The sequence below is a fragment of the Erinaceus europaeus genome, chromosome 6 (assembly GCF_950295315.1).
Source record: "Erinaceus europaeus chromosome 6, mEriEur2.1, whole genome shotgun sequence".
NCBI lineage: Eukaryota > Metazoa > Chordata > Mammalia > Eulipotyphla > Erinaceidae > Erinaceus > Erinaceus europaeus.
In genome coordinates, this window is record NC_080167.1 from 27,751,225 (window position 1) to 27,779,120 (window position 27,896).

The 27,896-nt window shown below is 39.5% G+C and overlaps 1 protein-coding gene and 1 non-coding gene across 5 annotated transcripts in view; both read left to right on the top strand.

Annotated features, from left to right (window-relative positions):
• Nucleotides 1-26,194, top strand: part of ARID4B (AT-rich interaction domain 4B) — a 137,560-nt gene extending 111,366 nt beyond the window's left edge. For 3 of the 4 annotated variants that reach the window (XM_060191951.1, XM_060191954.1, XM_060191953.1), the window contains exons 18-24: nucleotides 3,979-4,063; nucleotides 5,237-5,435; nucleotides 9,420-10,634; nucleotides 13,328-13,441; nucleotides 17,190-17,405; nucleotides 19,577-19,723; nucleotides 24,440-26,194. In XM_060191951.1, the coding sequence (XP_060047934.1) occupies nucleotides 3,979-4,063; nucleotides 5,237-5,435; nucleotides 9,420-10,634; nucleotides 13,328-13,441; nucleotides 17,190-17,405; nucleotides 19,577-19,723; nucleotides 24,440-24,567 (2,104 nt within the window). In that variant the 3' untranslated portion in view covers nucleotides 24,568-26,194. Of the gene's footprint in view, nucleotides 1-3,978; nucleotides 4,064-5,236; nucleotides 5,436-9,419; nucleotides 10,635-13,327; nucleotides 13,442-14,114; nucleotides 14,271-17,189; nucleotides 17,406-19,576; nucleotides 19,724-24,439 lie in introns of those variants that run through there. The other variant, XR_009550201.1, reaches the window with a different exon arrangement.
• On the top strand, nucleotides 11,372-11,478 carry LOC132539140 (U6 spliceosomal RNA). The gene has a single exon (XR_009550446.1). It is a non-coding gene; the product is annotated as a U6 spliceosomal RNA (small nuclear RNA).
• Nucleotides 26,195-27,896: the final 1,702 nt, after the last annotated feature.

Here is a 27,896-nt window from a genome sequence, read left to right on the forward strand (position 1 = left end):
GACAGTGAAGCAGGTCTGCAGGTGTCTTGTCTTTCTCTCCCCCTCTCTGTCTTCCCCTTCTCTCCATTTCTTTCTGTTCAATCCAACAACGACATCAATAGCAACAATAATTACAATAATAAAACAAGGGCAACAAAAGGGAATAAATAATTATTTTTAAGAAAAACAGTAGTATCTATCTATAGTATAAGTCAAAAGATTGTTTAGTAGGAGAATATTTGTTTTAAAACTTTCCAAGGTTTTTGTTTTTGACCAGAGCACTAATTAGCTCTGGTTTATGGTGGTGTGGAGGATTGAACCTGTGACTTCAGAGTCTCTTTACATAGTCATTATGCTGTCTACCCCTGCCCCCAAAGTTCTTATCATATGTTCATCGTCAAAAATAAAATATACAAAACAAGGGCAACAAAAGGGAAAATAAATAAATATTTTTAAAAAAATAAAACATACATGTTAGGTGTGTATGTGTGTATTGTTGGTCTTTGAGCTTGTGTGATTCTGCTGTTTCTGGTGAACTTTTTTTTCCCTGTTTAATTTCAGATAGAGAGAAAGAAGAAAAGGCATCTAGTACCTTTCTATTATTTGCAACATTTTCCCCAGTACTCATCATGGTGATCTTATGTGGGGTCAAACTTGGACCCTTACACATGGCAAAGATAGTCTGCGTTAGCTGTCTCTCAGGTTTCCCCCTCTTGTAATTTATTTTTTTATTTGTTCATTCTGATAGAGAAATTCAGAGAGGGAAGGACAAGATAAGGAGAGGGATATAGAGAGGCACCTGTAACAGTGCTTCACCATTTGTGAAAACTTTCCCCTTGCAGGTGAGGACAAGAAGCTTCAACTCTGGTCCTTGTGCATGGTGACATGTGCACTCAACCAGGTGCACCACCAGTTGGCCCTTTTTTTTTTTTTTAATGCGGTCCTTACATAAAATAAATTAATCCTGATGTTTTCAGTGGCTTGATCTGAGCCACATAAGTAGCTAGTTTGTAGAGATTTTGTACAGGTTTTCCTGCAGCTTATTTCATTCATGCTTCATTCTCTGGCTATGGCTATGTGACCCCTACATACACATTTTCCAGAAGATAACATACAACTGCTTGCCTGAGATTTAGTCCTCCTCATCTTTTCTTCAGGCAGCTTGTACCAGTGTTATAACTCTTTCTGCAAGTTCATTCACATATATATATATTAAGATTTTATCTGTTTATTCATGAAGAAAATAGGAGGAGAGAGAGAAAGAACAGGACATCACTCTGGTACAAGTACTTCCGGGAATTGAACTCAGGACTTCATGCTCAAGAGTCGAAGACTTTATCCACTGCACTACCTTCCGGACCACTCTCACAATATATTTTATAGGCCTGTGGTAGAGTAAGAATATTGTTAGGTCATGATCCAGGGCATTTGTGTTTTGACTTAGAGCCTTTTTATTTTTCTTCCTATACCAACAAGAATAATCGTGTGGGGGTCAGACGATGATGCGCCAGGTTAAATGCAAGGATCCAGGTTGAAGCCCCTGGCTCCGCACCTGCAGATGTCTATCTTTCTCTTCCCCTATCTTCCCCCTCCTTAATTTCTCTCTGCTTATCCAATAAAAAAAAAAAATGTAAAAACTGGCCTCCAGAAGCAGTAGATTCATAGTGCCAGCACCAAGCTCCAACAATAATAACCCTGGAGGCAAAAAAAAAGATCTTATTTTAATTTAAAAGCTCATTTTCAGGCCATGAACATAGCTCCTTTGGATCAGGTGCTGCTTTACCATGTATATTACCCAAGTTTAAGCCCAGCCCCCTTCAATTTGAAGGAATCCTCAATGCTGTGGTTTCTTTCCCCCCCTCTCTGCTGAGCAGTTCTCTGGTAAAAAGAAAAGAAGAGGGAGTCGGGCAGTAGTGCAGCTGGTTAAGCATAGGTGGCGCACATAGCGCAAGGATCAGCATAAAGATCCAGGTTCAAACCCCTGGCTTCCCATCTGAAGGGGAGTCGCTTCACAAGCAGTGAAGCAGGTCTGCAGGTGTCTATCCTTCTCTCCTCCTCTCTCCATTTCTCTCTGCCATATCCAACAACATCATCAATAACAACAATAATAACTACAACAATAAAACAATAAGGGCAACAAACGGGAATAAATAATTTTTTTTAAAAGGTTAATTCTGGGCTAGGTGGTAGCTCATCCTGTTGAGCATATATATTACCATGCCCAAGGACCAGGCTTCAAGCCCTTGGTCCCTACCTGCAGAGAGAAAACTTCACAAGTGGTGAAGCAGGGCTGCAAAGTCTCTCTCTCTCTCTCTCTCTCTCTCTCTCTCTCTCTCTCTCTTTTTAATATTTATTTATTTATTCCCTTTTGCTGCCCTTGTTTATTGTTGTAGTTATTGCTGTTGTTATTGATGTCGTCATTGTTAGATAGGACGAAGAGAGGAGGGGAAGACAGGAGGAGAGAAAGATAGACACCTGCAGACCTGCTTCATTGCCTGTGAAGTGACACCCCTGCAGGTGGGGAGCCGGGGGCTTGAACCAGGATCCTCACGCGGGTCCTTGTGCTTTGCACCACATGCGCTTAACCCACTGCGCTACCACCTGACTCCCGCAAGTGTCTTTCTTTTTCTCACCCTATCTCCCCTTCCTCTCAATTTCTCTCTGCCTCATCAAGTAAAAAGAAAAGAGAGGATGAAATGAGGGGTGAAGGGGGAGGAAGAATTTGCCACTGGTGCAGTGGATTCATTTTGAAGGCACCAAGCCCCCTGATGGCAATTAAAAAAATAATAAGAGTGGGGGTTGTATTGTCAAATGGGAAACTGGGGAATGTTATGCATGTACAAACTATTGTATTTACTGTTGAATGTAAAGCATTAATTCCCCAATAAAGAAATAAATTTTTTAAAAAAATTAATTCCCCAATAAAGAAATTTTAAAAAAATAAAAAAAATTTAAAATGCAGGGGGCCAGGCAGTGATGCACTTGGTTAAGTGGCGGACCACAGTGCACAGGGACTTGGGTTCAAGGCCCTGGTCCCCACCTGTAGGGGGAAAGCTTCATGAATGGGGAAGTAGAAGTGCATATTTCTCTGTCTCTCCCTCTCTATCTCCCCCTCTCAATTTCTCTCTGTCTCTATACAATGATTGATAAGATAATAAAAAGAGGTTAGTTTGTAGTATTTCTTTTGAGTTTTTTAAAAAATATGTATTTATTTTATATTAATGAGGAATACAAAGTGAAACCAGATCACCCCTGGCTTATGATGGTGCTGGGAATAGAACCTGGGATGGAAGGGGGAGGGGGGCGGAGTCAAGAAATCTTGCCTTCTAGACTTGGCTCAAATAGTAGCTAACAGTTATTCCCTTGGGCAAATCACCTTAGTGATCCCTTTATAGGCCTGGCTGGTTTAGTCACAGAAGCAGACTTTTTTTTTTTTTTATAAATAGGAAACACTGATAAAAACCATAGGATAAGAGGGGTACAACTTGACACAATTCCCACCATCAGAACTCCATATCCCATCCCCTCTCCTGATAGCTTTTCTATTCTTTAATCCCTCTAGGAGTATGTACCAGGGTCATTTAGAATCAGACTTTCTAACTAAAAGAGCTCCAAGATCCTTTACTTTTTTTAATTTACCAGAGCAGTGTTCAGCTCTGGCTTATGGTGGTATGCGGGATTGAACCTGGGACTTTGGAGCCTCAGGCATGAGAGTCTGTTTGCATAACCATTATGCTATCTACCCTCTACCCTTTTTTTTTTTTTAAAGATTTTATTTATTTATAAGAAAGATAGGAGGAGAGAGAAAGAACCAGACATCACTCTGTCACATGTGCTGCCAGGGACCTCATGCTTAAGAGTCCAAAGCTTTATCACCATGCTACCTCCCAGACCATGGTCCTTTACATTTCTAAAGGTTATGATTCTACTTAAGAGTTTCTTATTATATAGGTATAATTATTTTTAGGCATACTTTACATGTCTATATTTTCATTTTAGATATGATGAATGGATTAAAGCTGATAAAATAGTAAGGCCTGCTGATAAAAATGTGCCAAAAATAAAACATCGGAGGAAAATAAAGGTAAGGACTTACTTTCCTATTTATATAGCTCTTAATTAAAATAACTGTTCTTCTAAATGTATGCATTAAGTGTTTCAGGACTAGCGCAGTTGGAAATACTCTCTTGAAACTGCAAACAATTTTAAATGCACAATTTGAATACAGTTAATATCAGATTATGGAAAGGCATTTTGGAAGATCTCTAATTGATCTTTTTTATATTTATTTTATTATTACTTTATTTTATATTTGATAGTACAGAGAGAAATTGAGTAGGGAGGGAAAGGGGAGAAAAGAGGGTGGGGTAGATAGCATAATGGTTATGCAAAGAGATTTATGTCTGAGGCTCTGAAGTTCAAAGCTCAATTCTGCACACCACCATAAATCTGAGTTGATCAGTGCTCTGGTAAAACAAAATAAAACAAAAAGTAAAGTGGAATGTAAATTGGTCCAACCTCTGTGGATCTGGATAACTCTTAGAAAGCTTGAATTAGACCTACCCTATGAACCTGCAATTTCTCCCCTGGGGATATATGGTAAGGAACAAAACACACTTATCCAAAAACTTTTTTGTGTACCTTTGTTCATAGCAGCACAATTTGTAATAGCCAAAACTTGGAAACAACTCAGGTGTCCAACAACAGGTGAGTGGCTGAGCAAGTTGTGGTCTATGAACACACTGAAATACTACTCAGCTATTAAAAATGGTGATTTTAGCTTCTTCACCCCATCTTAGATGGAGCTTGAAGAAATCATGTTAAGTGAGATAAGTCAGAAAGAGAAGGATGAATATGGGATGATCTCAGTCATAGGCAGAAGTTGATAAATACTTACCATGATGCCTACCTGCCTTCCCTGGACAGGCGACTTCACAGATGTGTCCTGGAACCCCCACCTCCCTGGAGCTCTATCCCACTAAGGAAAGATAGGAACAGACTGGGGGTATGGACAGACCTGTTAACACCCACATCCAGCGGAGAAGCAATTACAAAATATAATGTTAAAGTTTTTGCTTATCCTATAGCATTTGTTCAGTAACTTTGATGAAACGTCTCTTAGCACTTGAAATGCTTTATATGCTTTTAATGGTATATAGTATCTTCTTTAATTCTGAGTGGAAGTGGAAATTAACATTGTTTTACTAATAAGAGTGGCATAATAAAATAAGGCTAATGAAATTTTTTCTTAACTTAGAATAAAATAGACAAAGAAAAAGACAAAGATGAAAAATATTCTCCTAAAAACTGTAAACTTCGGCGCTTGTCAAAACCACCATTTCAGACAACTCCATCTCCTGAAATGGTGTCCAAACTGGATCTGACTGATGCCAAAAACTCTGATACAGCTCATATTAAATCCATTGAAATCACTTCTATCCTTAATGGACTTCAAGGTAATATATCAATACCCTCTTTCATGAAAGGATTTTATTTCAGTTTTTATATAGCATATACTATGTTTACTTCATATTTTATTATTCTGGGTTGTTTTGCTTTGTTTTTAGGATTTGTTTCATTGATCTATGTTCTTTAAAACAATATTTATTGGTGGAGGGACAAGAATCAGAGATCCCTCTGTCAATCATATAAAATGTCAGGGATTCCATTCAAGACCTCATGCTTGAGAGACCAATAATTTATCTATATTTTATTGTGCCATCTCCCAGTATTTTATTTTATGAGTAAGAGACCAGAGTACTGTTCAGTTACCTGATGCCAGGGATTGAACCTTGGGCCTCGTACATATAAACCTTGCTAAACCACCTTCTTCATCCTTGGAATTCTATTTATTTTTCTTTATTTATTCCTTCCTTTTTCTTTTTCTCTTCTTATGTATCTTACCAGGGACCAAAGGATGAACCAGAGTATCATGTGATGCTGGGGTTTGAACTCTGGACGTCATGCTTTTTTTTTTTTTTAATAATTTTAAATTTTTTATTTATGCATTAATTTATGATTAGATGAAAATAGGGAAGTTAAGAGGGGACAGGGGGATAGGAAAAGGAACAAAGAGAGACACCTGCAGCCCTACTTCACCACTTGACCAGGGGGTTGAACTTGGGTCCTTGCACACTATAATATGTGTGCTTAACCAGATGTGCCACTGCCTCTCCCTGATCCTTTTTTTTTTTTTGGCTCCAGGGTTATCGCTGGGGCTTGCACTTCGAATCCACTGTTCCTGGAGGCCATTTTTTCCTTTTTTTGTTGTTGCCCTTGTTATTGCTATTATTGTTGTTGGATGGGACAGAGAGAAATTGAGGGAGATGGGGAAGACAGAGGCGGAGAGAGAGAAAGACACCTGCAGACATGCTTCACCACTTGTGAAGTGACCCCCCCCCCCCTCCGCAGGTGGGGAGTCGGTGCTGGAACCAGACTCCGTGTGCAGGTCCTTTCCCAAGTCCTTGCACTTCACACCATGTCCGCTTAAACCATTGCGCTACTTCTGACCCCTGAACTTCATATTTCTCAGTCTAGAATTCTACCAGTGCATCATCGCCCAGACTATTGGATTTGTGTTTCTTAATTGAGCCAGAATTGTGTAATCTCTGTTACTACTTGAAGCAATAGCAACCAATGATTGCAATTTGGAAATATTTCTGTTACTATAAGGTCTAAAGGTACTGTTAAATTTTATATATATGCAGCCAGGGAAGTAGATCAAGTAATTGAGCGTCAGACTTGTATGCCTGAGGTTACCAGTGTGATCTCCAGTCGTGCTCTGGCTTATCTTATTTTCTCTGTCTCCTGGAAAATCACTCTAATATGTAGCTAATAAATCTTTTTTTTTTTTTTACTTTTATTTTTGATAGAGACAGAGTGAATTCAGAAGGGGAGGTAGTGAGAGAGACAGATAACCTACTTCAGACAGATAGCACTGCTTCAACACCCAAGAAGCTTCCTCTCCACAGTGGGGGTCTGGGGCTTGAATACAGGTCCTTGTGCATTGTAACATGTGTACTACTACCTGGCCCTGTTAATAAATCTTTATTAAAATTTAGTACTCATTCTACAGTACTACTAGCAGGGTGTGTGTGTGTTTGTCTTGGTACTATCCTTTCTGTTGCCATGTAAAGCATGCATTAAGCAATAACAGACTACAAAATTACTGAATTTTTTAATAAAAGAAAGCCAAACTTTATTTATTTTGATTCTATCTATTATTATCTCACTTAGGATGATGCTACTGCTTAATACTTAAGGCAGAAAGAAATCTGACTATCAAATAATAAAAATAAGAAAGATATGGAGAGGGGCTTGGTGGTGGCGCACCTAGATGAGCACACGCGTTACAATGCACAAGGACCTGGGTTTGAGCCTCCAGTCTTCACCTTCAGGGGGAAAGCTTCACAAGTGGTGAAGCAGGGCTGCAGGTCTCTCTTTCCCTTTTTCTTTCTCTCCCTTCCCTCTCAATTTTTGACTGTCTCTATCCAATAAATAAATAAATAAATATTTTTAAAAATTTTAAAAACTGGGAGTCTGCAGTAGCGCAGTGAGTTAAGTGAAGGTGGTGCAAGGATCCCAGTTCGAGCCCCCGCTCCCTACCTGCAGGGGAGTCGCTTCACAGGCGGTGAAGCAGGTCTGTAGGTGTCTACCTTTCTCTCCCCTTCTCTGTCTTCCCCTCCTCTCTCCATTTCTCTCTGTCCTATATAACAATGACAACATTAGTAACAACAATAATAACTACAACAACAAGGGCAATAAAAGGGAAAATAAATAAATATTTTTTAAAAAGGTTTTTTTGGGGGGGATTTTTTTTTCTTTCTTATTTCCTTTTGTTGCCCTTGTTTTATCTTTGTAGTTATTATTGATGATGATGTTGTTATTGTTGAATAGGACAGAGAGAAATGGAGAGAGGAAGGGAAGGCAGAGAGGGGGAGAGAAAGACAGACACCTGCAGATCTGCTTTACCTCTTGTGAAGTGACTCCCCTGCAGGTAGGGAGCCAGGGGTTTGAACTGGGATCCTTACGCTGGTCCTTGCACTTTGCACCACCTGCGATTAACCTGCTGCGCTACTGCCTGACTCCCAAAAAATAAATCCTTAGGGAGTTGGGCGGTAGTACAGAGCACAAGGATCCCAGTTTGAGCCCCCGGCTCCCCACCTACAGGGCAGTCGCTTCCTTTCTCTCCCCCTCTCTGTCTTTCCCTCCACTCTCCATTTCTCTCTGTCCTATCTAACAATGACAATGTCAGTAACAGCAACAGTAATAACTACAACAATAAAAAAAAAAGTGTGCAGGTGTCTGTCTTTCTCTCCCCTTCTGTGTCTTCTCCTCCTCTCTCCATTTCTCTCTGTTCTATCCAACAACGATGACATCAGTTACTACAACAATAAAACAACAAAGGGAAAATAAATAAATGTTTTAAAAGATATTTATTTATTAATGAGAAAGATAGGAGGAGAGAAAGAACCAGACATCACTCTGGTACATGTCCTGCCAGGGATTGAACTTGGGACCTTATACTTAAGAGTCCAGTGCTTTCTTTATCCACTGCGCCACCTCCTGAACCATGTGACCTGATTTATCAAATAAAGTAAAAGAATGTTTTTCCATAAAAATATTTTCAGTTTGGGAGTTGGACCATAGCGCAGCGGGTTAAGCGCAAGTGGTGCAAAGCATAAGGACTGGAGTAACGATCCTGGTTTGAGCCCCTGGCTCCCCACCTGCAGGGGAGTCACTTCACAAGCAGTGAAGCAGGTCTGCAGGTGTCTGTCTTTCTCTCCCCTTCTGTGTCTTCTCCTCCTCTCTCCATTTCTCTCTGTTCTATCCAACAACGATGACATCAGTTACTACAACAATAAAACAACAAAGGCAACAAAAGGAAATAAATAAACAAATATTAAATTTTTTTTTTTTTCAGTTTTTCATAACTTAAGGCGATTTGGATTTTTGTTTTGAATGTAATGGAAATTATTTTTCCCTCTCTTCCTCTCCTTCCTTCTCTGTATCCTTCTTTCCTCTTGATTTCACTCTGTCTCTATCCAATAAATGGTGACTAAAATAAAGACTACAATCTTTGCAGTTAAAACAGCCTGGGATACCTGTTTTCTGTTCATAAATTTGGGGTAGTTTCTTTTTTATAATCAGCTTTACCTAAGGTACAATTTACAGATAATCATAATTCACAACTTTTATGTCTACAATTTGATGAATTATCGCAAAAGTATACACTGTCATCACTACTTATGGTCATAATGTAGAACTTTTCTGTGACGAAGTATCTTAACTCTCCAAAGCTTTGTTTCCTCACCTATAAAATGGGGATGAGACCTAGCTACTCTGGTGTCTCTCAATGTAGGAGTTGATAGAAAGTTCTGGCATAGAGAAGACATTGCATGTTTTTATCACACTTAACCTTTCTTTTTTTTTTCTTCTAGCTTCTGAGAGTTCTGCTGAAGACAGTGAACAAGAGGATGAGAGAAGTGCTCAGGAGATAGATAATAATGACAAAGAAGAATCTAAAATTGACCATTTGACCCACACCAGAAGTGATTTTATTTCAAAGGAGGAACAGAATAGTTCTTCCTTACTAGAAGAAAACAAAGTTATTGGAGATTTGGTAATAACAAAACCAGTATCAAAATCTCCTGAACGATTAAGGAAAGATATGGAAGGACTATCTGAAGATAGTGATTATGAAGAAGATGATGATGTCTCAAAAAAAAGAAAGGATGTCAAGAAGGACATCACAGATAAATCTTCAAAACCGCAAGTCAAACGTGGTAAAAGAAGGTATTGCGGTACAGAGGAGTGTTTAAAAACTGGCTCACCAGGCAAAAAGGAAGAGAAAGCCAAGAACAAAGAATCACTTTGTGTAGAAAATAGTAGCAACAGCTCTTCAGATGAAGATGAAGAAGAAAAATTAAAAGCAAAGATTACACCAACTAAAAAATACAATGGTTTGGAGGAAAAAAGAAAATCTCTACGGACAACTGGTTTCTATTCAGGATTTTCAGAAGTGGCAGAAAAAAGGATAAAACTTTTAAATAACTGTGACGAAAGACTTCAGAATAGTAGAGCAAAAGATCGAAAAGATGTCTGGTCAAGTATTCAGGGACAATGGCCTAAAAAAACTCTTAAAGAGCTTTTTTCAGACTCTGACACTGAGGCTGCAGCTTCCCCACCTCATCCTGTCCCAGAGGAGGGGTCAGCAGAGGGGTCACTACAGACTGTGGCTGAGGAGGAGAGCTGTTCTCCCAGCACTGAGCAAGAAATACCTCTGCCGGCAAATGCTGACAGTAAACCTATTGAAGAAAAACCAGTGGAGGTCATTGACAAAAAGGCAGAATTTCCAAGTAGTGGAAGTAATTCAGTGCTTAATACTCCTCCTACTACACCCGAATCTCCTTCCTCAGTCACTGTAACAGAACCAAGCCAGCAGCAGACTTCTGTAACGTTATCAGAGCCACTGGCTCCAAACCAGGAAGAGGTTCGTAGTATCAAGAGTGAAACTGATAGCACAATTGAGGTAGATAGTGTTGCAGGGGAGCTCCAAGATCTGCAGTCTGAAGGGAACAGCTCACCAGCTGGGTTTGATGCCAGTGTGAGCTCCAGCAGTAGTAATCAGCCAGAAGCAGAGCATCCTGAGAAAGGTGAGGAGCAAAACATACATGTTGCCTTATTTTAAGATTTATCCTTCACAAATGAAAAGCTTGTGTGGGCATAGTTTAAAAAAAAAAAAAAAACGGGGCCAGGTGAGCCCACCTGGTTAAGCGCACACATTCCAATCCACAAGGACCCAGGTTCAAGTCTCTGGTCCCTACCTGTAGGGGGGAAGCTTCACGAGTGGTAAAGCAGGGCTGCAGATGTATCTCTGTTTCTCTCCCTCTGTTTCTCTCTGTATCTATTCAAAAAATAATATGAATAAATAAAAATTATTTCAAATTAAAATGTATTAAAAAAGCATGGGGCATGAATTTTATAAACATACTACATTTTATTCTAGTTTTAGCTTTTAGAGCTAAATTTAAAGAGAGATAATCTGATAGATCAAATTCTGTGATTTCTCTCACAAATATATTTTCCCTTTTCCAATTTTGAGATAACATTGTGTAATAAGTTTTGGATTAAAACTTTTTAAAAAATATTCCTTTTGTTGCTTTTTTACTGTTGTAGTTATTGTTAATGATGTCGACATTGTTGGATAAGACAGAGAGAAATGGAGAGAGAAGGGGAGGGAAAGAAAGACCTGCTTTACCGCCTGTGAAGCAACCCCCTTGCAGGTGGGGAGCGGGGGCTAGAACCGGAATCCTTAGACTGGTCCTTGCGCTTAGCACCATGTGCACTTAACCCGCTGTGCTACCACCCGACTCCCTGAATTAAAACTTTAGTGGTTGCTTAAGCAACACATATACTAAAATTGGAATGATACAGTGAAGATGAACATGGCCCCTGCACAAGGATGTCATAAGAATTTGTGAAATGTTTCATATTTTAACAAAACAAGACATTTCTTTTCTGAAAAAGTATCAAATAACTGGGCTGTGGAGATAGTGTTTGCCTTTCTATTCGTGAGGCCCAGATTTGAGCCCTATCAACACCTAAGGAGATGAAGCAGGTGTGCAGGTGTCTGTCTTTCTCTCCCCCTCTCTATCTTCCCCTCCCCTCTCAATTACTCTCTGTCCTATCCAAAAAAATGGAAGAAATGGCCTCCAGGAGCAGTGGATTCGTAGTGCAGGCACAGAGAGCCCCAGTAATAACCCTGGAGGCAAAGTAAAGAAAGAAAGAATAATAATAAAAAGAAATAAAAATAAAAAAATAATAATAATAAAAAGAAATATAAAATTTTGGCCATGTAGCACAACAGATCACTGGACTTAGCAAGCATGAGGTCCTAAGTTCTACCCCCAACACCGTATAAATCTATCACCCCCAGTTGCCATACCCACCCCCCCTTTTTTTTTTTTCCTATTTTTTAATAGCACAGAAATTGAGAGAGATGGGGAAGCTAGAGAGGGGAAGAGAAAGATAGACAGTTGCAGACTTGCTTCACCAACCCTGCAGGTGGCAAGTAGGAGCTTGAACCCAGGTCCTTGTGCATGATAATATGTGTACTCAACTGGGTACACCACTGCCTGGCTCCCTACTTTGCAAATCTTATAAAGAGACTATATAGTTTCAGGGGTCGGGCAATGGTGTATCTAGCTAAGCACACCCATTTACAGTGTGCAAGGACCTGGGTACAAGCCCTTGGTCTCCACCTTCAGGAGGAAAGCTTCACAAGTGGCCAAGCAGTGCTAGAGATGTTTTCATGTCTCTCTCCCTTTTTATCCCCCTCCCTTCTAAATTTCTCTCTGTCCTATCAGATACATTAATTTTTTAAGAATTTTTTAAATATTTATTTATTCCCTTTTGTTGCCCTTGTTTTTTTATTGTTGTAGTTATTACTGTTATTGAGGTCGTTATTGTTAGATAGGACAGAGAGAAATGGAGAGAAGAGGGGGAAGACGGAGGAAGGAAAGACACCTGCAGACCTCCTTTACCACTTGTGAAGTGACTCCCCTGCCGGTGGGGAGCAGGGGCCTCGAACTGGGATCCTATGCTAGTCCTTGCGATTTGTGCCAAAATAATTTATTTTAAAATATTTATTTATTCTCTTTTATTGCCCTTGTTTTATTGTTGTCATTGTTGGATAGGACAGAGAGAAATGGAGAGAGGAAGGGAAGACAGAGAGGGAGAGAAAGACACCTGCAGACATGCTTCACCGCCTGTGAAGCAACTCTACTGCAGGTGGGGAGCCGGGGGTTGGAACCTGGATCATTCCGCTGGTCCTTGCCTTTGCGCCATGTGCGCTTAACCCGCTGTGCTACCTACCGCCGGACTCCCAAAATAAATTTTTTTAAGTGAATGATTTTAAAAAAGATATTGTAGAGAGTCGGTTGTTAGTGCATCGGGTTAAATGCACGTGGCGTGAAGCGCAAGGACCAGCATAAGGATCCCAGTTCGACCCCCTGACTCCCCACCTGCAGGGGAGTCGATTCACAGGCGGTGAAGCAGGTCTGCAGGTGTCTGTCTTTCTCTCCCCCTCTCTGTCTTCCCCTCCTCTCTCCATTTCTCTCTGTCCTATCTAACAACAATGACCTCAATAACAACAATAATAACTACAACAGTAAAAAAAAACAAGGGCAACAAAAGGGAATAAATAAATATTTTTAAAAAGAGAGAATGTAGCTTCAGAATTACAGAACTCTGATTTATGGAGTTAATTCTGAAATATGGAATTAATTTATACTTGGGGAAACTTGATTGTATTTTATGTTGCTTAATAATTTGTTTTCTGTCATAGCCTGTACAGGTCAGAAAAGAGTGAAAGAAACTCAGGGAGGAGGAAGTTCATCAAAAAAGCAGAAACGAAGCCATAAAGCAACAGTGGTAAACAACAAAAAGAAGGGAAAAGGCAGTAAGTGTGAAGCCTCTTATATTGTCAATATAAAAATAATGGCAGATAACGTTTTTCCCCCCTAAGAAAAGTAGATTCAGCATATGGTATAGTTCAATATTTTGGTTTTGTTTTTGCCTTCAAAATGTCACAGAAGACAGACATCTGGTCCTAGGATTAAGCAATTTGGCAGTATGTAGAAGTAGTATTGCTATTGAGTGAACAAGGACAGGTAATCAATCCTTCTTAATAATAGCTAGTGTAAATATCTCCATCTTTGATACTTTTCTGTTGGAAAATTCTTTTGCTTGCTATCTATATATACATATAGATCATAATTGTGAAGTGATTCAATTACATACTATTTTTGATACAACAAAATTGATAACTTTGTAATTTTGGAAGAGAATAATTGAGATCACTTTAGGGCTATAATTTCAACAACTTTGCTATCTTATCATAGTAGCCCAAAGTATGTGCCCGAGGGCAACTATAAACCATGCTGTGATTGTTTGTGCTCCACCTAAAGATTTAACTTTAGCAATGACTCTACATTGATCTACAGGTATATATATATATATATATATATATATATATATATATATATATACTGTATTTCTCCTGAGAGCTGCACATTTTATCTCTTTTCTAAACAAAGTGAGAAGCAGAAAATATGTAAAGAATTTTTTTTCAGGTGTCCCACACTGACCTCCTGCTGCTCTTCCAGGAGACTCCTGCCACCTCCACTGCCTGACCTTTGCTATCGGCCGGCTTGGCTGCACTTCAGTGCAGAAAAGGGTTATGTGGCCAGCTCCCCGAGGTTCTGCTGAGCCCTTATGACTTCCAGGCGGTGAATATGGCGTCCCTTGGGGCCCCGGGCGACTGTGCTCTCAGCAAGGCCATGAAAGCCAGGCTGAGGCACACCACTGCATCAGAGTGGGACCAAGCCTGGGGTGGCTTAGCTAGGAGTTGCCAGGGTTTCCAGAGCAGCAGTGGGGGGACTGGGAGGGGATTCACTTAAAATGTATGTTAAAACATGGTGGAATTTCATCCCTAAACACCACAGTGGGAGGAATTGCTATGTACCCTTTTCATCTGGAATACTTACCAGGCTTTATGAGCCTGTCCTTTTTTGGTAACTTGTTAAAAGTTATTTGAAGTAGCTCACTTGATATTATTTTAAATGTTTTTTTTTTGTTACACTATGGATTTTGTTTTTAAAATTTCACCATTCAAATCACATTTCCTAAAATGAGTTAAGTTAATTAACGTAGTCATATAATTTAGAGATTATAGTGTTTAATTATATTACCTCATTTTATTTGTTGGATGTGTGGATCCAAAGATAGCTCATCACCATCCAAGAACAAAAAAGTTGTACGGGGAGATAGCATTCCTGAGGTCCCAAAGGTCCCAGGTTCAGTCCCCAGCGCAACCATAAGCTAAAGTTGAGCAGTGCTTTGGTTTTTTTTTTAAAAAAAGACCCAGGAGAAATAGAATCACAAATTAGAGACTTCCTGGTGTTAAAAAGAAATAATCGTTGGATGCAAGGGGAGATAGCATAATGGTTATGCAAAGAAACTCTCATGCCTGAGGCTCCAAAATCCACATAGACCACTGTAATCAGAGCTCTGATTAAAAAAAGAAAGAAAGAAAAAGAAGTAGTTGTTGGACTTGCCTTGGTGAATATGAATGATGAAACTATTCTGTGAGAATAATTTAGTAAAGGGGAGCCAGGCAGTGGCACAACGGATTAAGTGCATGTGACACAAAGTGCAAGGATCAGTGTAAGGAACCAGGTTCGAGCCCTGAGCTCCCCACCTGTAGGGGAGTCAATTCACAGTCAGTGAAGCATGTCTGCAGGTGTCTATCTTTCTCTCCCCTTTCTGTCCTCCCCTCTTCTCTCCATTTCTCTTTGTCCTATCCAACAACTATGACAACAATAATAATAACAACAATGATGAGCAACAAAATGGGAAAAATATCCTCTAGAAGCAGTGGATTCGTAGTGCAGGCACTGAGCCCCATTGATAACCCTGACCCTGAAGGCAAAAAAAAAAAAAAAAAAAGTAGTAAAGTAAATTAATTCTCATGGAACCCATAATAACACCTTGGTTTTTTGTTTGTTTTGTTTTTCTTCTTTTTAAAATATTTTACTTAGGGGGTCAGGTGGTAGCGCAGGTGGTGCGAAGCCCAAGGACCAGCTTAGGGATCCCGGTTTGAGCCCCGGCTCCCCACCTGCAGGGGAGTCGCTTTACAAGCGGTGAAACAAGTCTGCAGGTTTCTTTCTCTCCCCCTCCTCTCTCCATTTTTCCCTGTCCTATCCAACAACAACAATAATAATTACAACAACAATGAAAAAAAAAGGCAACAAAAGGTAAAATAAAGAAATTTTGGGAGTTGGGCAGTAGTGCAGCGGGTTAAGCACACATGTCGCAAAGCGCAAGGACCGGAGTGAGGATCCCGGTTGGAGCCCCCGGCTTCCCACCTGCAGGGGAGTTTCTTCACAGGCAGTGAAGCGGGTTTGCAGGTGTCTATCTTTCTCTCCCCCTCTGTCTTCCCTTCCTTTCTCCATTTCTCTCTGTCCTATCCAACAGTGACAACATCAACAACAACAATAATAACTACAGCAACAATTTTTTTTAAAAAAAGGCAACAAAAAGGAAATAATAAAGAAAAAAGAAAAGAAAGAAAGAAACTTTGTAAAAAGATTTTACTTCTTAATGAGAAAGACAAGAGGGGAAGAGAGGAAGGAATTAGATGTCACTCTGGTACATGTGCTGCTGGAGGTTGAACTCATGACCTCTTCTTGCTTGAGAGTCTAATATCTTATCCACTGCGCCATCTCCCGGACCACCCCATAATAATACTTTGTATACAGAAAGCTAATTTGTAGAAATGTTAGACTCGTCACTTATTTGCATGGTAAACAGTCAAGTTTAAGCATTTCATTCTGGCTTTAATTAGCAAAGGTAGATAAATATTTTATAGACTTTATAAATTACTAAATATATTTATTAAACTGATTATTCAGGCCCCAGGTCCTCACCTATAAGGGGAAAGCTTCATAAGAATGGAATAGTACTGCAGGTGTCTCTCTGTCCTTCTCTTCCCCCTTTCTGATTTCTGTCTCTATATGAGAAAAAGAAAGAGAGAGAAAGGGGACGGGAGGGGTGGCCAGGAGTGGTAGAGTCATTAAGCCCTAGTGATAATTCTGGTGGCAAAATATTAACCATAATATTTAAGACTGGTTATTTTAATCAACAAGTTACAGTAGGGTTACTTAAGAAGAATTGATTATACATACCAAAGCTTAGAGTTTGTATCCAAACAGTACTTTATTGAATTATTGAATATGATGATTGTGCATCATTGCTTAGGACCAAAGGAACAAGGGATATGCTACACAACCTAACATACTATTTTCCTGTGAATCACTTTAAAAGATGCTGTATTCCGTTTTATATGTTAACACAATAGAATTTAAAAACATTCAAATAACTACTGTGTATTAGTTTTCAGTGTTAAAAAAATTATTGGCAATTCAGGTAAGACTTTCTGGTTGTTTGTTTTTTTTTTCCCCTTCCTCTTTTTTTTTTTCTTAGATGCTGCTACATTTCTGATTTTTCCAGGCTTTTAGGCAGGGTCTATAGAGCAAGTTACTTACTATAGTACTAATGATAAAATCAAATGGATAATTTTAAATTGCCAATTAGACTGACAAGTTCTTTTATTCTTTTTACTAATACTCAGTTTGTTTTTCTTTCAGCAAACAGTAGTGATAGTGAAGAGCTTTCTGCTGGTGAAAGTGTTACTAAGAGCCAGCCAGTCAAATCGGTTTCCACTGGAATGAAGTCTCATAGTACCAAATCCCCTGCAAGGATGCAGTCGCCAGGAAAATGTGGAAAGAATGGTGATAAGGATCTTGATCTCAAGGAACCCAGTAATAGATTGCCCAAAGTTTACAAGTGGAGTTTTCAGATGTGTAAGTGATATTAAAGTAATGCCAAACTCCCTGTAAGTCGTGAAACATCTCCATTCTGCTAATTCTTGATACTGCTAACTCTGAAGAGCAAGCTTGAGTTATTTTCCCTTTTTGCAGATTCCTTCCCACTGCTTAAATTATGTAATGGGGCTGGGTGGTGGCACACCTGGTTAAAGTGCACATAATACAAAGCACAAGGACCCAGGTTCAAGCTTCTGTTCCCCACCTGCAGGGCATTTACTTCATGAATAGTGCAGCAGGTCTGCGAGTGTCTGGCTCGCATTCTCTGTCTCCTCCTCCTCCTCTCTCAATTTCTCTGTCCCGTCAAGGGAATTTTTAAAAAATAGGAAAAAAAAAAAAAAAAAAAGGAAAAGGAAAAGTGGCCTCCAGGCGCTGTGGATTCATACTGGCCCCAGCGATAACCCTGGTGGAAAAAATAAATAAATAAATAAATAAATAAATAAATAAGTAAATGTAGTCAACTTCAATCTGTACATAGAGTGTACAACAAAATACACTAAGAGGTTGCCTGGGAGGTGGTGTGGTGAATAGAACATTGGACTTAAGAGCGAGAGAAGTTCAGTCCCCTATATCACATGTGCTCTTAGACTAATGCTCATTCACTTGAGTGTGCTCACTCTCTCCAATAAATAAATCTCTAAAGATATTTTGCAAGGAAGATAGCTTACTGGTTATGTACGAGACTGTCACACCTGAGGCTTAGAAGTCCCAAATTTTATCCCCTGTATTACCTTAAACCAGAGCTCAACATTGCTCTGATTGGTTAAAAGAAAGAAAAAATACTATACAAATAAGAGCTATTTTGAAAGAGCCACCACATTGTAATACTTTTAATATGATGTCTAGTTGTAATAATTTTATTTTAAATTTTTATTATTAGATACAGACAATGAGTAGGAGAGGTAGCATAATGGTTATACAGATTCTCATGCCTAAAGCTCCAAAATCCCAGGTTCAGTACCCTGTACCATCACTAGGCAGAGCTGAGCAGTGCTCTTGTGTTTCTCTCTGCATTTCTCTCAAAAGTAATTTTTAAAAAAATTGAAAAGCCAGAGAAATTGAGAGGTGAGGGGAATACAGAGAGGGAGAGAGACATAGAGACACTTGCAGGGGGCCAGCTGATGGCGTACCTGGTTGAACGTGCATGATATAATGCTCAAGGACCCAGGTTCAAGCCTCCGGTCTCCACCTGCAGAGGAAAAGCTTTGCAAGTATTGAGGCAGTGCTACAGGTGTCTCTCTTTCTCCTTATCTCATGATTTCTGGCTGCCTCTATCCAATAAATAAATAAAGATAACTTAAAAAATTAAAGAGGGGAGTCGGGCAGTAGAGCAATGGGTTAAGTGCAGGTGGCGCAAAGTGCAAGGACCGGAGTAAATATGTATGTATGGGGGTCTGGTGGTGGTGCACCTGGTTAAGTGCACACAGTAATGTGCACAAGGACCCAGGTTCAAGCCCCTGGTCCCCACCTGCACAGGGGGAAAGCTTCACGAGTGGTGAAGCAGGGCTGCAGGTGTCTCTCTCCATCTCTATTCCCCGCCCCTCTCAATTTCTCTCTTTCTCTATCCAATAATAAGTTTAAAAAATGTTTTTAAATTAAAAAGAAATGTGTGTGTGTGTGTGTGTGTGTATGTGTGTAAGTGTGTGTGTGTGTGTGTGTGATTGTTTATTTAGTAGGCTAGGGCAACAGTGCATTTTTTGTACACCGCTATCATGCCTGAAACTTAGTGAAACCATGTGGCAGAGCTGAACAGTGTCCTTTGGTCTCATTTTCTATCCTCTAAATTAAAAAAAAAAATTGTAGGCAGAGGGTAGATAGCATAATGGTTATGCAAACAGACTCTCAAGCCTGAGGCTCCAAAGTCCCAGGTTCAATCCCCCATACCACCATAAGCCAGAGCTGAACAGTGCTCTGGTTAAAAAAAAAAAAAAAATGTAGGGTTGATGTAATAGCTTACTTAGTGCACTGCTTTGCAGTGTGCACAACCCAAGTTCAAGCCTGGCCTCCCCCACATTGAAGGAAGCTTTGGAGCTTTGGTCTCTTTCTCTGTTTCTCTCTTCCTCTAATATATATATATATATATTAAATTAAATATTTTTGATAACTTTTTTGGAAATACATGTTAATAATGAAAGTTTTTAAATTCACAGCCGACCTAGAAAATATGACAAGTGCTGAACGCATTTCAATTCTTCAAGAAAAGCTGCAAGAAATTAGAAAACATTATCTATCATTAAAATCTGAAGTAGCTTCCATTGACCGGAGAAGAAAGCGTTTAAAGAAGAAAGAGAGAGAAAGTAAGTGTCTTTTAACTAACCTTACTATGCAGGCATGAAGAAATTTTTAGCTCTGAAGTTGGACTTATAGGAGCTTATATCTATATGTCTTCAGGGAAGATTTTTAATTCCTCTGCCTTATTTTTATCAACTACAAAATGGAAAACCTTATCTTTAATCATAATTTTTTTTTAATTATTAAGATGGGATAGTGGGGGCAGAGAGGAAGAGGGAGGGAGGGACAGAACCCAAGACTCACTGTGATGCCAGGGACCGAATTCAGTGCCTCGTGCTTGCATGTCCAGCACTCTTGAGAGCCTCATCAGTTTTACTTTTATGGAGCTCTGCTCTTGCTCAATAAATGCTTTAGTGACATTTTGGATAGTGAAAAGCACTGCAGAGTGAATAGATTGGTATTAAGGCAGAGATTAGATGGATTATGTTAGATTGTAAATGACCAGGTCATTTTCATTGAGACCTGAATGACCAGAGGTGAGAGAAATTAAAATCTGGGTGGGGTTTGGGGGGTAGATAGCATAATGGTTATGCAGACTCTCTTGCCTGAGGCTCCAAGGTCCCAGGTTCAACCCCCTGCACCACCATAAGCCAGAGCTAAGTAGTGCTCTGGTAGGAAGGGATGGAGGGAGAGAGAAATTAAAACCCTTAGGTTTTAGTCTTCTAGATATGCTGTAACAGTGTGCTCCAGAATAGATAATTTAAATAAAAATCTACTTTCCCATAGTTCTGGAAACTGGAAGGCTAAGATAAAGTGTGGGTTGGCTTTCCAATGACTACCATCTCTAGCTTTCTTCTGTTCAGAGACAGAATCTCCAGTGACAGAATTTTCTAATAAGGACATTACTGCTATTGGATTAGAGCCTAACCTTTACGATCTCATTTAACCTTAATCATGTCCCTGAAATCCCTGTCTGAATACTGTCACACTGAAAGTTTGGAATTCAGGGGCTGGACAGTACCGCAGCGGATTAAGCACTCACGGTGCAATGCACAAGAACTGGCATAAGGATCACGGTTTGATCACGGTTCGAGCCCCCAGCTCCCCACCTGCAGGGGGGGTCACTTCACATATGGTGAAGCAGGTCTGCAGGTGTCTTCTCTCCCACTCTGTCTTCCCCTCTTTTCTCCATTTCTCTCTGTCCTATCCAACAACAATAACAGTAACAACTAACAACCACAACAAGGGCAACAAAATGGGAAAAATAGCCTCCAGGAGCAGCGGATTCATAGTGCTGGCACCAAGCCCCAACAATAACCCTGGAGGCAAAAAAAAGAAAAAAGAAAGGAAGAAAGTTAGGAATTCACCATAGGATTTTGGTGAGGCACAATTCAGTGTCTCCAGACTTTGCCAAATATCCTCCAGAGGGCATTATCGTCCTCATTGGAACAACCGTTCTAAGATGAAAATACACTTTGTGTTATTTTGAAAATAATAATGATATAGTGGGAAAGTAGTAGAAATACCTAGAGGCCAGATCATATGAGTCTGTGTATGACAGGATGTAGAGTTTATTATTTAATGTTTATTTTAGAGCAAGCACACTGCTCAGCTCTGTCTAATGTTCAAGCAAAGATTGAACCTGTAGTCTTGGGGACCTCAAAGATGAAAGTATGGTATAGAAACCACTGTGATATTTCCCTGACCCAACAGGGTGAGGAATTTTTTGTTTTGATTTTGGTGTCGCTTCACAAGTGGTGAAGCAGGTCTGCAGGTGTCTGTCTTTCTCTCCCCCTGTCTTCCCCTCTTCTCTCCATTTCTCTCTGTCCTATCCAACAACAATGACATCAATAACAAGTATAACAATAAAACAACTAGGGCAACAAAAGGGATAAATAAATATATTTTAAAAAGAAAGACTATAGATAGAAACAGTAAATATTGAGGGATTTGTGGGCCTGTGATCTCTTCACAGCTGTGGGACCCTTCTATTGTAGATATGAAATAAACCTCAGACAAGATGTAAACATGTGGGGAGGGCTGTGTTTCAGTAATAACAGGTGGGCCAGATCTGACTCAAGCAGTAATTTCCCAGTCCGTATTATAGAGTATTAAACTACAGAAGGAGGATTTGGAGGACTAGTTGTGCTCTGTATGACAGACCTTCCTTTTCCACTTTTTTTTATATTTATTTATTTATTTTCCCTTTTGTTGCCCTTGTTGTTTTTCATTGTTGTTGTTGATGATGATGTCGTTGTTAGGACAGAGAGAAATGGAAAGAGAAGGGGAAGACGGGGAGAGAAAGATAGACACCTGCAGACCTGCTTCACTGCCTGTGAAGCGACACCCCTACAGGTGGGGAGTCGGGGGCTCGAACCCGGATCCTTACCCCAGTCCTTGCGCTTTGCACCACATGCGCTTAACCTTCTGTGCTACCGCCTGACTTCCCCTTATCCACTTTTTTTAACGTGTGCATGTACTCCTTTCTCTTTGTTTTTCTTTGTTGTTGTTGTCACTGGTGTTTTACCTCTCTTAGTCTTTTTTTTTTTTCTTTTTCTTTCCCCCAGATAGAATGAGATACATAGGGGAAAGAGAGGGGAAATTATCACATAATGGAAGCTTCCTCAGTGCAGTGGAGTCTGGGCTGTATGCTGGATCCTGTACATGACAAAGCAGGCATACTATCAAGTGAGCTATCTTGCTGGCCCAGCGTGTATTTTACTTTTCTTTTTTGGCCACCAGTGTTATGTCTAGGACTCAGTGCTGGCAGTATGAATCCACTGTTCACCATAGAATTTTTTTATTTATTTATTTTTTATTTAGAAAGGATAAATTAACAAAACCATAGGGTAGAAGGGGTACAACTCCACACAATTCCTACCACCCAATCTCCATTCCCCATCCACTCCCCTGATAGCTTTCCCATTCTCTATCCCTCTGGGAGCATGGGCCCAGGGTCATTGTGGGTTGCAGAAGATGGAAGGTCTGGCTTCTGTAATTGCTTCCCCGATGAATATGGGCATTGACTGGTCGGTCCATACTCCCAGTCTGCCTCTCTCTTTCCCTAGTAGGGTGGGGCTCTGGGGAAGCGGAGCTCCAGGACACATTGGTGGGGTCTTCAGTCCAGGGAAGCCTGGCTGGCATCCTGATGGCATCTGGAACCTGGTGGCTGAAAAGAGAGTTAACATACAAAGCCAAACAAATTGTTGAACAATCATGGACCCAAAGGTTGGAATAGTGGAGAGGAAGTGTTGGCGGGGGGGGGGGTTTACTCACTGCAAACTCTAGTGTACTTCTGCTTTCAGGTATATATTTTGCACTTTAAAAACTAATCTACAACAGTGAGAAAAATAGCTATTTATTTTCCTTTGTAAACCCTAAACAAAAGGCTAAAGTTGAGGATGGAACCTTTTGATCCAGCTTTAAGAATCAGTAAATCTTCCACTCTTGTTACCATTTAAATTACTGAGAAACTCCAAACATTGAAAGCTATAGGAATTAAGGAGTGGTGAGATAGCTCACCTGGGCAGCCACCCACTTGGCCATGCCCTGACCCAGGTTCAGTCCCTGTCCCCACCACACTTGGTGAAGCAGTGCTGACTTGTATTTTTCTCTGCTTCTACTTCTGCCTCTCTTTCTGTATGAAAAAGTTGGCCCAGAGTGATGACATACCAGTAAGACAATAGCAAAAGAAAGATATAGGAATTAGGAGAAAGAAAAATTGGTGGGGGGGGTGGGGGGGTGGTGGAAGGGGAGATAGCATAAAGATCATGCAAAAAGATTCTTGTGCCTGAGGCTCTGAGGTCCCAAGTTCAATCCCCTACACCACTATAAGCCAGAACTGAGCAGTGGTCTGGTGTATATATTCTTTTTTGTTTTAGAGGGGAGTAGATTATAGGTTTTTCCTAAAGAATTCAGTGCTTTTTTTGTTCACATTTGTTTCATTACAAACCAATGTGATATTTTCCTGACCCAGCAGGGTGAAGAATAAATATCAAGGTGGCTTTGTTTGAGTCAAGCACATGTAAGAAATTCAAAACCTTCAGATTGTCTGTTCTTTATTTTATTTCCATGTCTCAGTAGACTGGATACACAGTTTTTCCCTCTTCTTTGATCCTTGCTGTTAGACTCTCTGGGATATCCTTTTTCTTTTTTTATTTATATTATCATCATTTACCAGAGAGCTGCTCAGCTGTGCATTATGGTGATGCTGGGGATTGAGCCTGGGACCTCAGAACCTCAGGCATGAAAGTATTTTGCATAGCCCCTGTTTTGTTTGTTTTTTTTTAATATCTATTTATTCCTTTTTGTTGCCCTTGCTATTTTATTGTGTTGTAGTTATTATTGTTATTGTTGTTGATGTCGTTGTTGGGTAGGACAGAGAGAAATGGAGAGAGGAGGGGAAGACAGAGAGGAGGAGAGAAAGATAGACACCTGCAGACCTGCTTCACCGCCTGTGAAGCAACTCCCCTGCAGGTGGGGAGCCGGAGACTCGAACCGGAATCCTTACACCAGTCCTTGTGCTTTGCCTCACATGCGCTTAACCTGCTGCGCTACTGCCCGACTTCCATAACCCCTGTTTTTATCTCCTCAGCTAACCTGTTCTTTTTCAGTACTTCTCCTGTGGTTTAATACAGTCTAGTTACTTGAGCTGCACTAGATTTCTTTGCTTTATGAGAAATGACTGCTTTTGTTGTTAAATGGTTTTAGAGAATACTGCAGTATTTAGAGGACTGTCTTTTATTAAGCAGTTATTGGTTTGACTTCCCTTTTTTTCTTAGGTGCTGCTACATCTTCATCCTCTTCGTCACCATCATCCAGTTCCATAACAGCTGCTGTTATGTTAACTTTAGCGGAACCGTCAATGTCGAATGCATCACAAAATGGAATGTCAGTTGAGTGCAGGTGACAGCAGGACTTGCTAAAGCACTTTGCACTTAATGGCTATTGAGGGCCACGTCTTTTTTTATACTGCACAGTGGCACAAAAAAAAAATCAGACAAGCACTATTTTATATTTAAAAATTGTTTCTTGACAAGCTGACTTGGCACTTAAGTGCACTTTTTTTATGAAGAAAAAGTACAATGAACTGCTTTTCCTCAAGCAATAATTGTTTCCAACTTGTCTGGGAATTGTGTGTCTGGTAACTCGAAGGCCTTCCACTGTGGCAAATGGAGGCTTTTCACTGCCTGTAGAGACAATACAGTAAGCATAGTTATTGGGTGGGCCAGAACATGTTAAGATAACTTACTGTATATGTATTCCCTTGTATTTTGTTAAAGCTGGAACATTTGATATTTTTCCATTTATTTATGAAAAAATATGAACCTATTTTCATTTGTACAAACTAATTGTTTTTTAAAGCAAGTCACCTTAGGGTGGCTTTAATTGTATAAGTCAAGCACATGTAAGAAATTCAAAACCTGCAGTTAACAGGATATTAGATATTGTCAATCCTGGTAACCAAATATTAAAGATTCTCTTTAAAACAGACTGAACATGTTTACAGGTTTGAATTAGGCTAAAAGGTCTTGCAGTGGCTTTTCATGCCCCTTCAAATTGGAACGGAACTACTGTACTTTGCCATTTTTCTATAAATCAGTATTTTTTTTTAATTTTGATATAATACATTGTGTGGAAAAAATGGCTAAAAACTGTATTAAATCTTAAAACAATGTATAAAGATTGTACTTAGCCAGTTCAAAGTGTATATTTATTCATAATGAATTATAACAGTTATATTTTTGTGTTTTCTTGTAAATGTTTCTTTTTTCTTTAACTACAGATAATTCATTTGTATTGCTTATTTTATTATGAGCTAAAACAAGGACTTCAGGAACAAGTAAACTATTAGTATGGTTGAAGGTTGTTGATATGAACCATCTCAAAAAGATGGTTGTTATTTTAAATATAAATAGCTAATCGAGATAGGCCTATAAAATGAAATGCCTTGTATAAAATCCAAAATGAACACAAAATTGTTTTCACTTGTATTGAGTTTATGTTGTATAATTCCGATCTCTGTTCTGTTTGGCACTTGTATTTAATTCTACACCTTTGGTAAGACATTTGTATATTGCGGATGTGTTCATTCAACCTATTTAATACCTGGCACTGTTAATACACAGTACTTTACTGTACAGACTGTTTTAATGTTTTAATTGTAATTCTGTGTACTTTTTTTGGATGGGACTGGCATGTTTTATTTTCTGGCAATATGACGTGAGAAATTCAAAGCGTTTTGTTGTAGATGCTAACGTGTCAGAATCCTTTACATTCAACTTTTCTAAGAAAAGCATTTTCAGTCTTGTAGTGTGTGCTTACAGTAACTAATTTTGTTGAAAATTGTTTCAAGTTATTCAAATTTGTACAGGACTGTAAAGATTTGTTGACAGCAAAACGTTGAAGAAAAAGCTTATAGAATAAAAGCTATAAAGTATATATTAGGATCTGCAAACAATGAAGAATTATGTAATATATTGTACAAATGTAAGCAAAGGCTCTGAAATAAAATGCCATAGTTTGTGAATCCTTGATTTTGTTTCTAAAAGATTTAAGTAATTTTAGTTCATTTCTGTATGTGATGACTGACTGAAATCAACATGTATTGCCACAAGTGCTTAATCAACATACAGCAGTGAATATTGTGTCTGTAATAATTCTGAAGAAGGAGAATGAAAAAAGCCAACCCAGGAATAGTGATATAGTACATTCCTGAGACCTCAGCAAATGCAAAGGAAATTTAATTAATATAAAGGGCATTAATCAGATGCAAGATGCATTCGTCATTCTTTTTATCTTCCTATATGCTGGTAGTGCTTGGATCCAAACTTGCATAGTTGTGCTTTTGTTTGTTTTTTGTTTTATATCACGCCAAACTGACTTTTTCAGTGAGCGAGAAAAAGACACCATAGCACCAAAAGATCCTCCACTGCAGTAGGGGCCAGGATGGAATCTGGGTCACATGCATGACAAAGCAGATCCATGACTCAAAGGTGCTATTTTGCCAGCCCCAGGCTTGAATTTTTATTTACTCTTTTTTTTTTTTTTCCAACCAGGGTTATTTCTGGGATTCTGTGCCTATACAATGACTGATCCCACTGGCCTTTTTTTTTTTTTTCTGGTAAAAGTAGAGGAATTAAGAGCAATACCTGCAGCATTGCAATTTTTCTCTTTTTTAATTTGTTTTTGTCGTTATTTATTGGCTAGAGACAGCCAATATGTGGGGGGGGGATAGAAAGGAAGAGAGACCGACTCCTGTAGACCTGCTTCACCACTTGTGAAGTTTTCCCCCCTGCAGATGGGAACAAGAGGCTTGAACTTGGGTATTTGCACACTGTAATGTGTGCACCACTGCCTGGCCCTGTAATTTTTCTTTTAACACTTAAATACCAACAGAAGTAACTTTTTTTTTTTTTCTCCTTCAGGGCTCAGTGCTGGTACTGAGCCTACAGCTCCTGGCAGCCATTTTTTCCTTTTTTTTTTTTTTCTTTTCTATTGGATAGGACAGAGAATTTGAGAGAGAAGGAATAGATAGAGAGGGAGAGAAAAAGACACCTGCAGACCTGCTTCACCACTTGTGAAGTGTTCCCCTTGCAGGTGGAAAGCCAGGAGCTTGAACCCAGATCCTTGTGCTTTATTTATACTATATGCGTTTAACCAGGTATGCCACCACCTGGCCCTCAAGAAGTACCTTTTCTTTATTGGATTTTTGTACATCTCTAACTTTTAGTGCATGTTATTACTAATTACAATCATTTGAGCATTGTGAAAGTAATAGTTAATATTCTCACCCTTTTAAAATTTTTATTATATTTATTTATTGGATAGAGAGAGCCAGAAATCAAGAGGGAAGGGGAAGATAGACACCTGCAGCACTACTTCACCAGTCATGAAGCTTTTCCCTGCCAGTGGGGACTGGGGACTCGAACCTGGGTCCTTGTGCATTGTAACATGTGCACTCAACCAGGCGCGCCACCACCCACACCACCACCCCCTTGTCCTTCTCTTTACAAGCTCTATTTAATTGGTCTAGAAATAGCATCTGGATGTTGATCTTATTTTAATGGTCTCCAGTGATTTTAAAATGCATGAGATTAGAATCACTGCTTTATACTCCAAACCCTTTAAAAATTCTAGACTCCTGTTTGTTCCAATTTAATGAATGTTCCATTAAAAGAAATCTTTCAGGAGTAGGGCGGTAGCACAACGGGTTAAGCGCAGTGGCGCAAAGCGCAA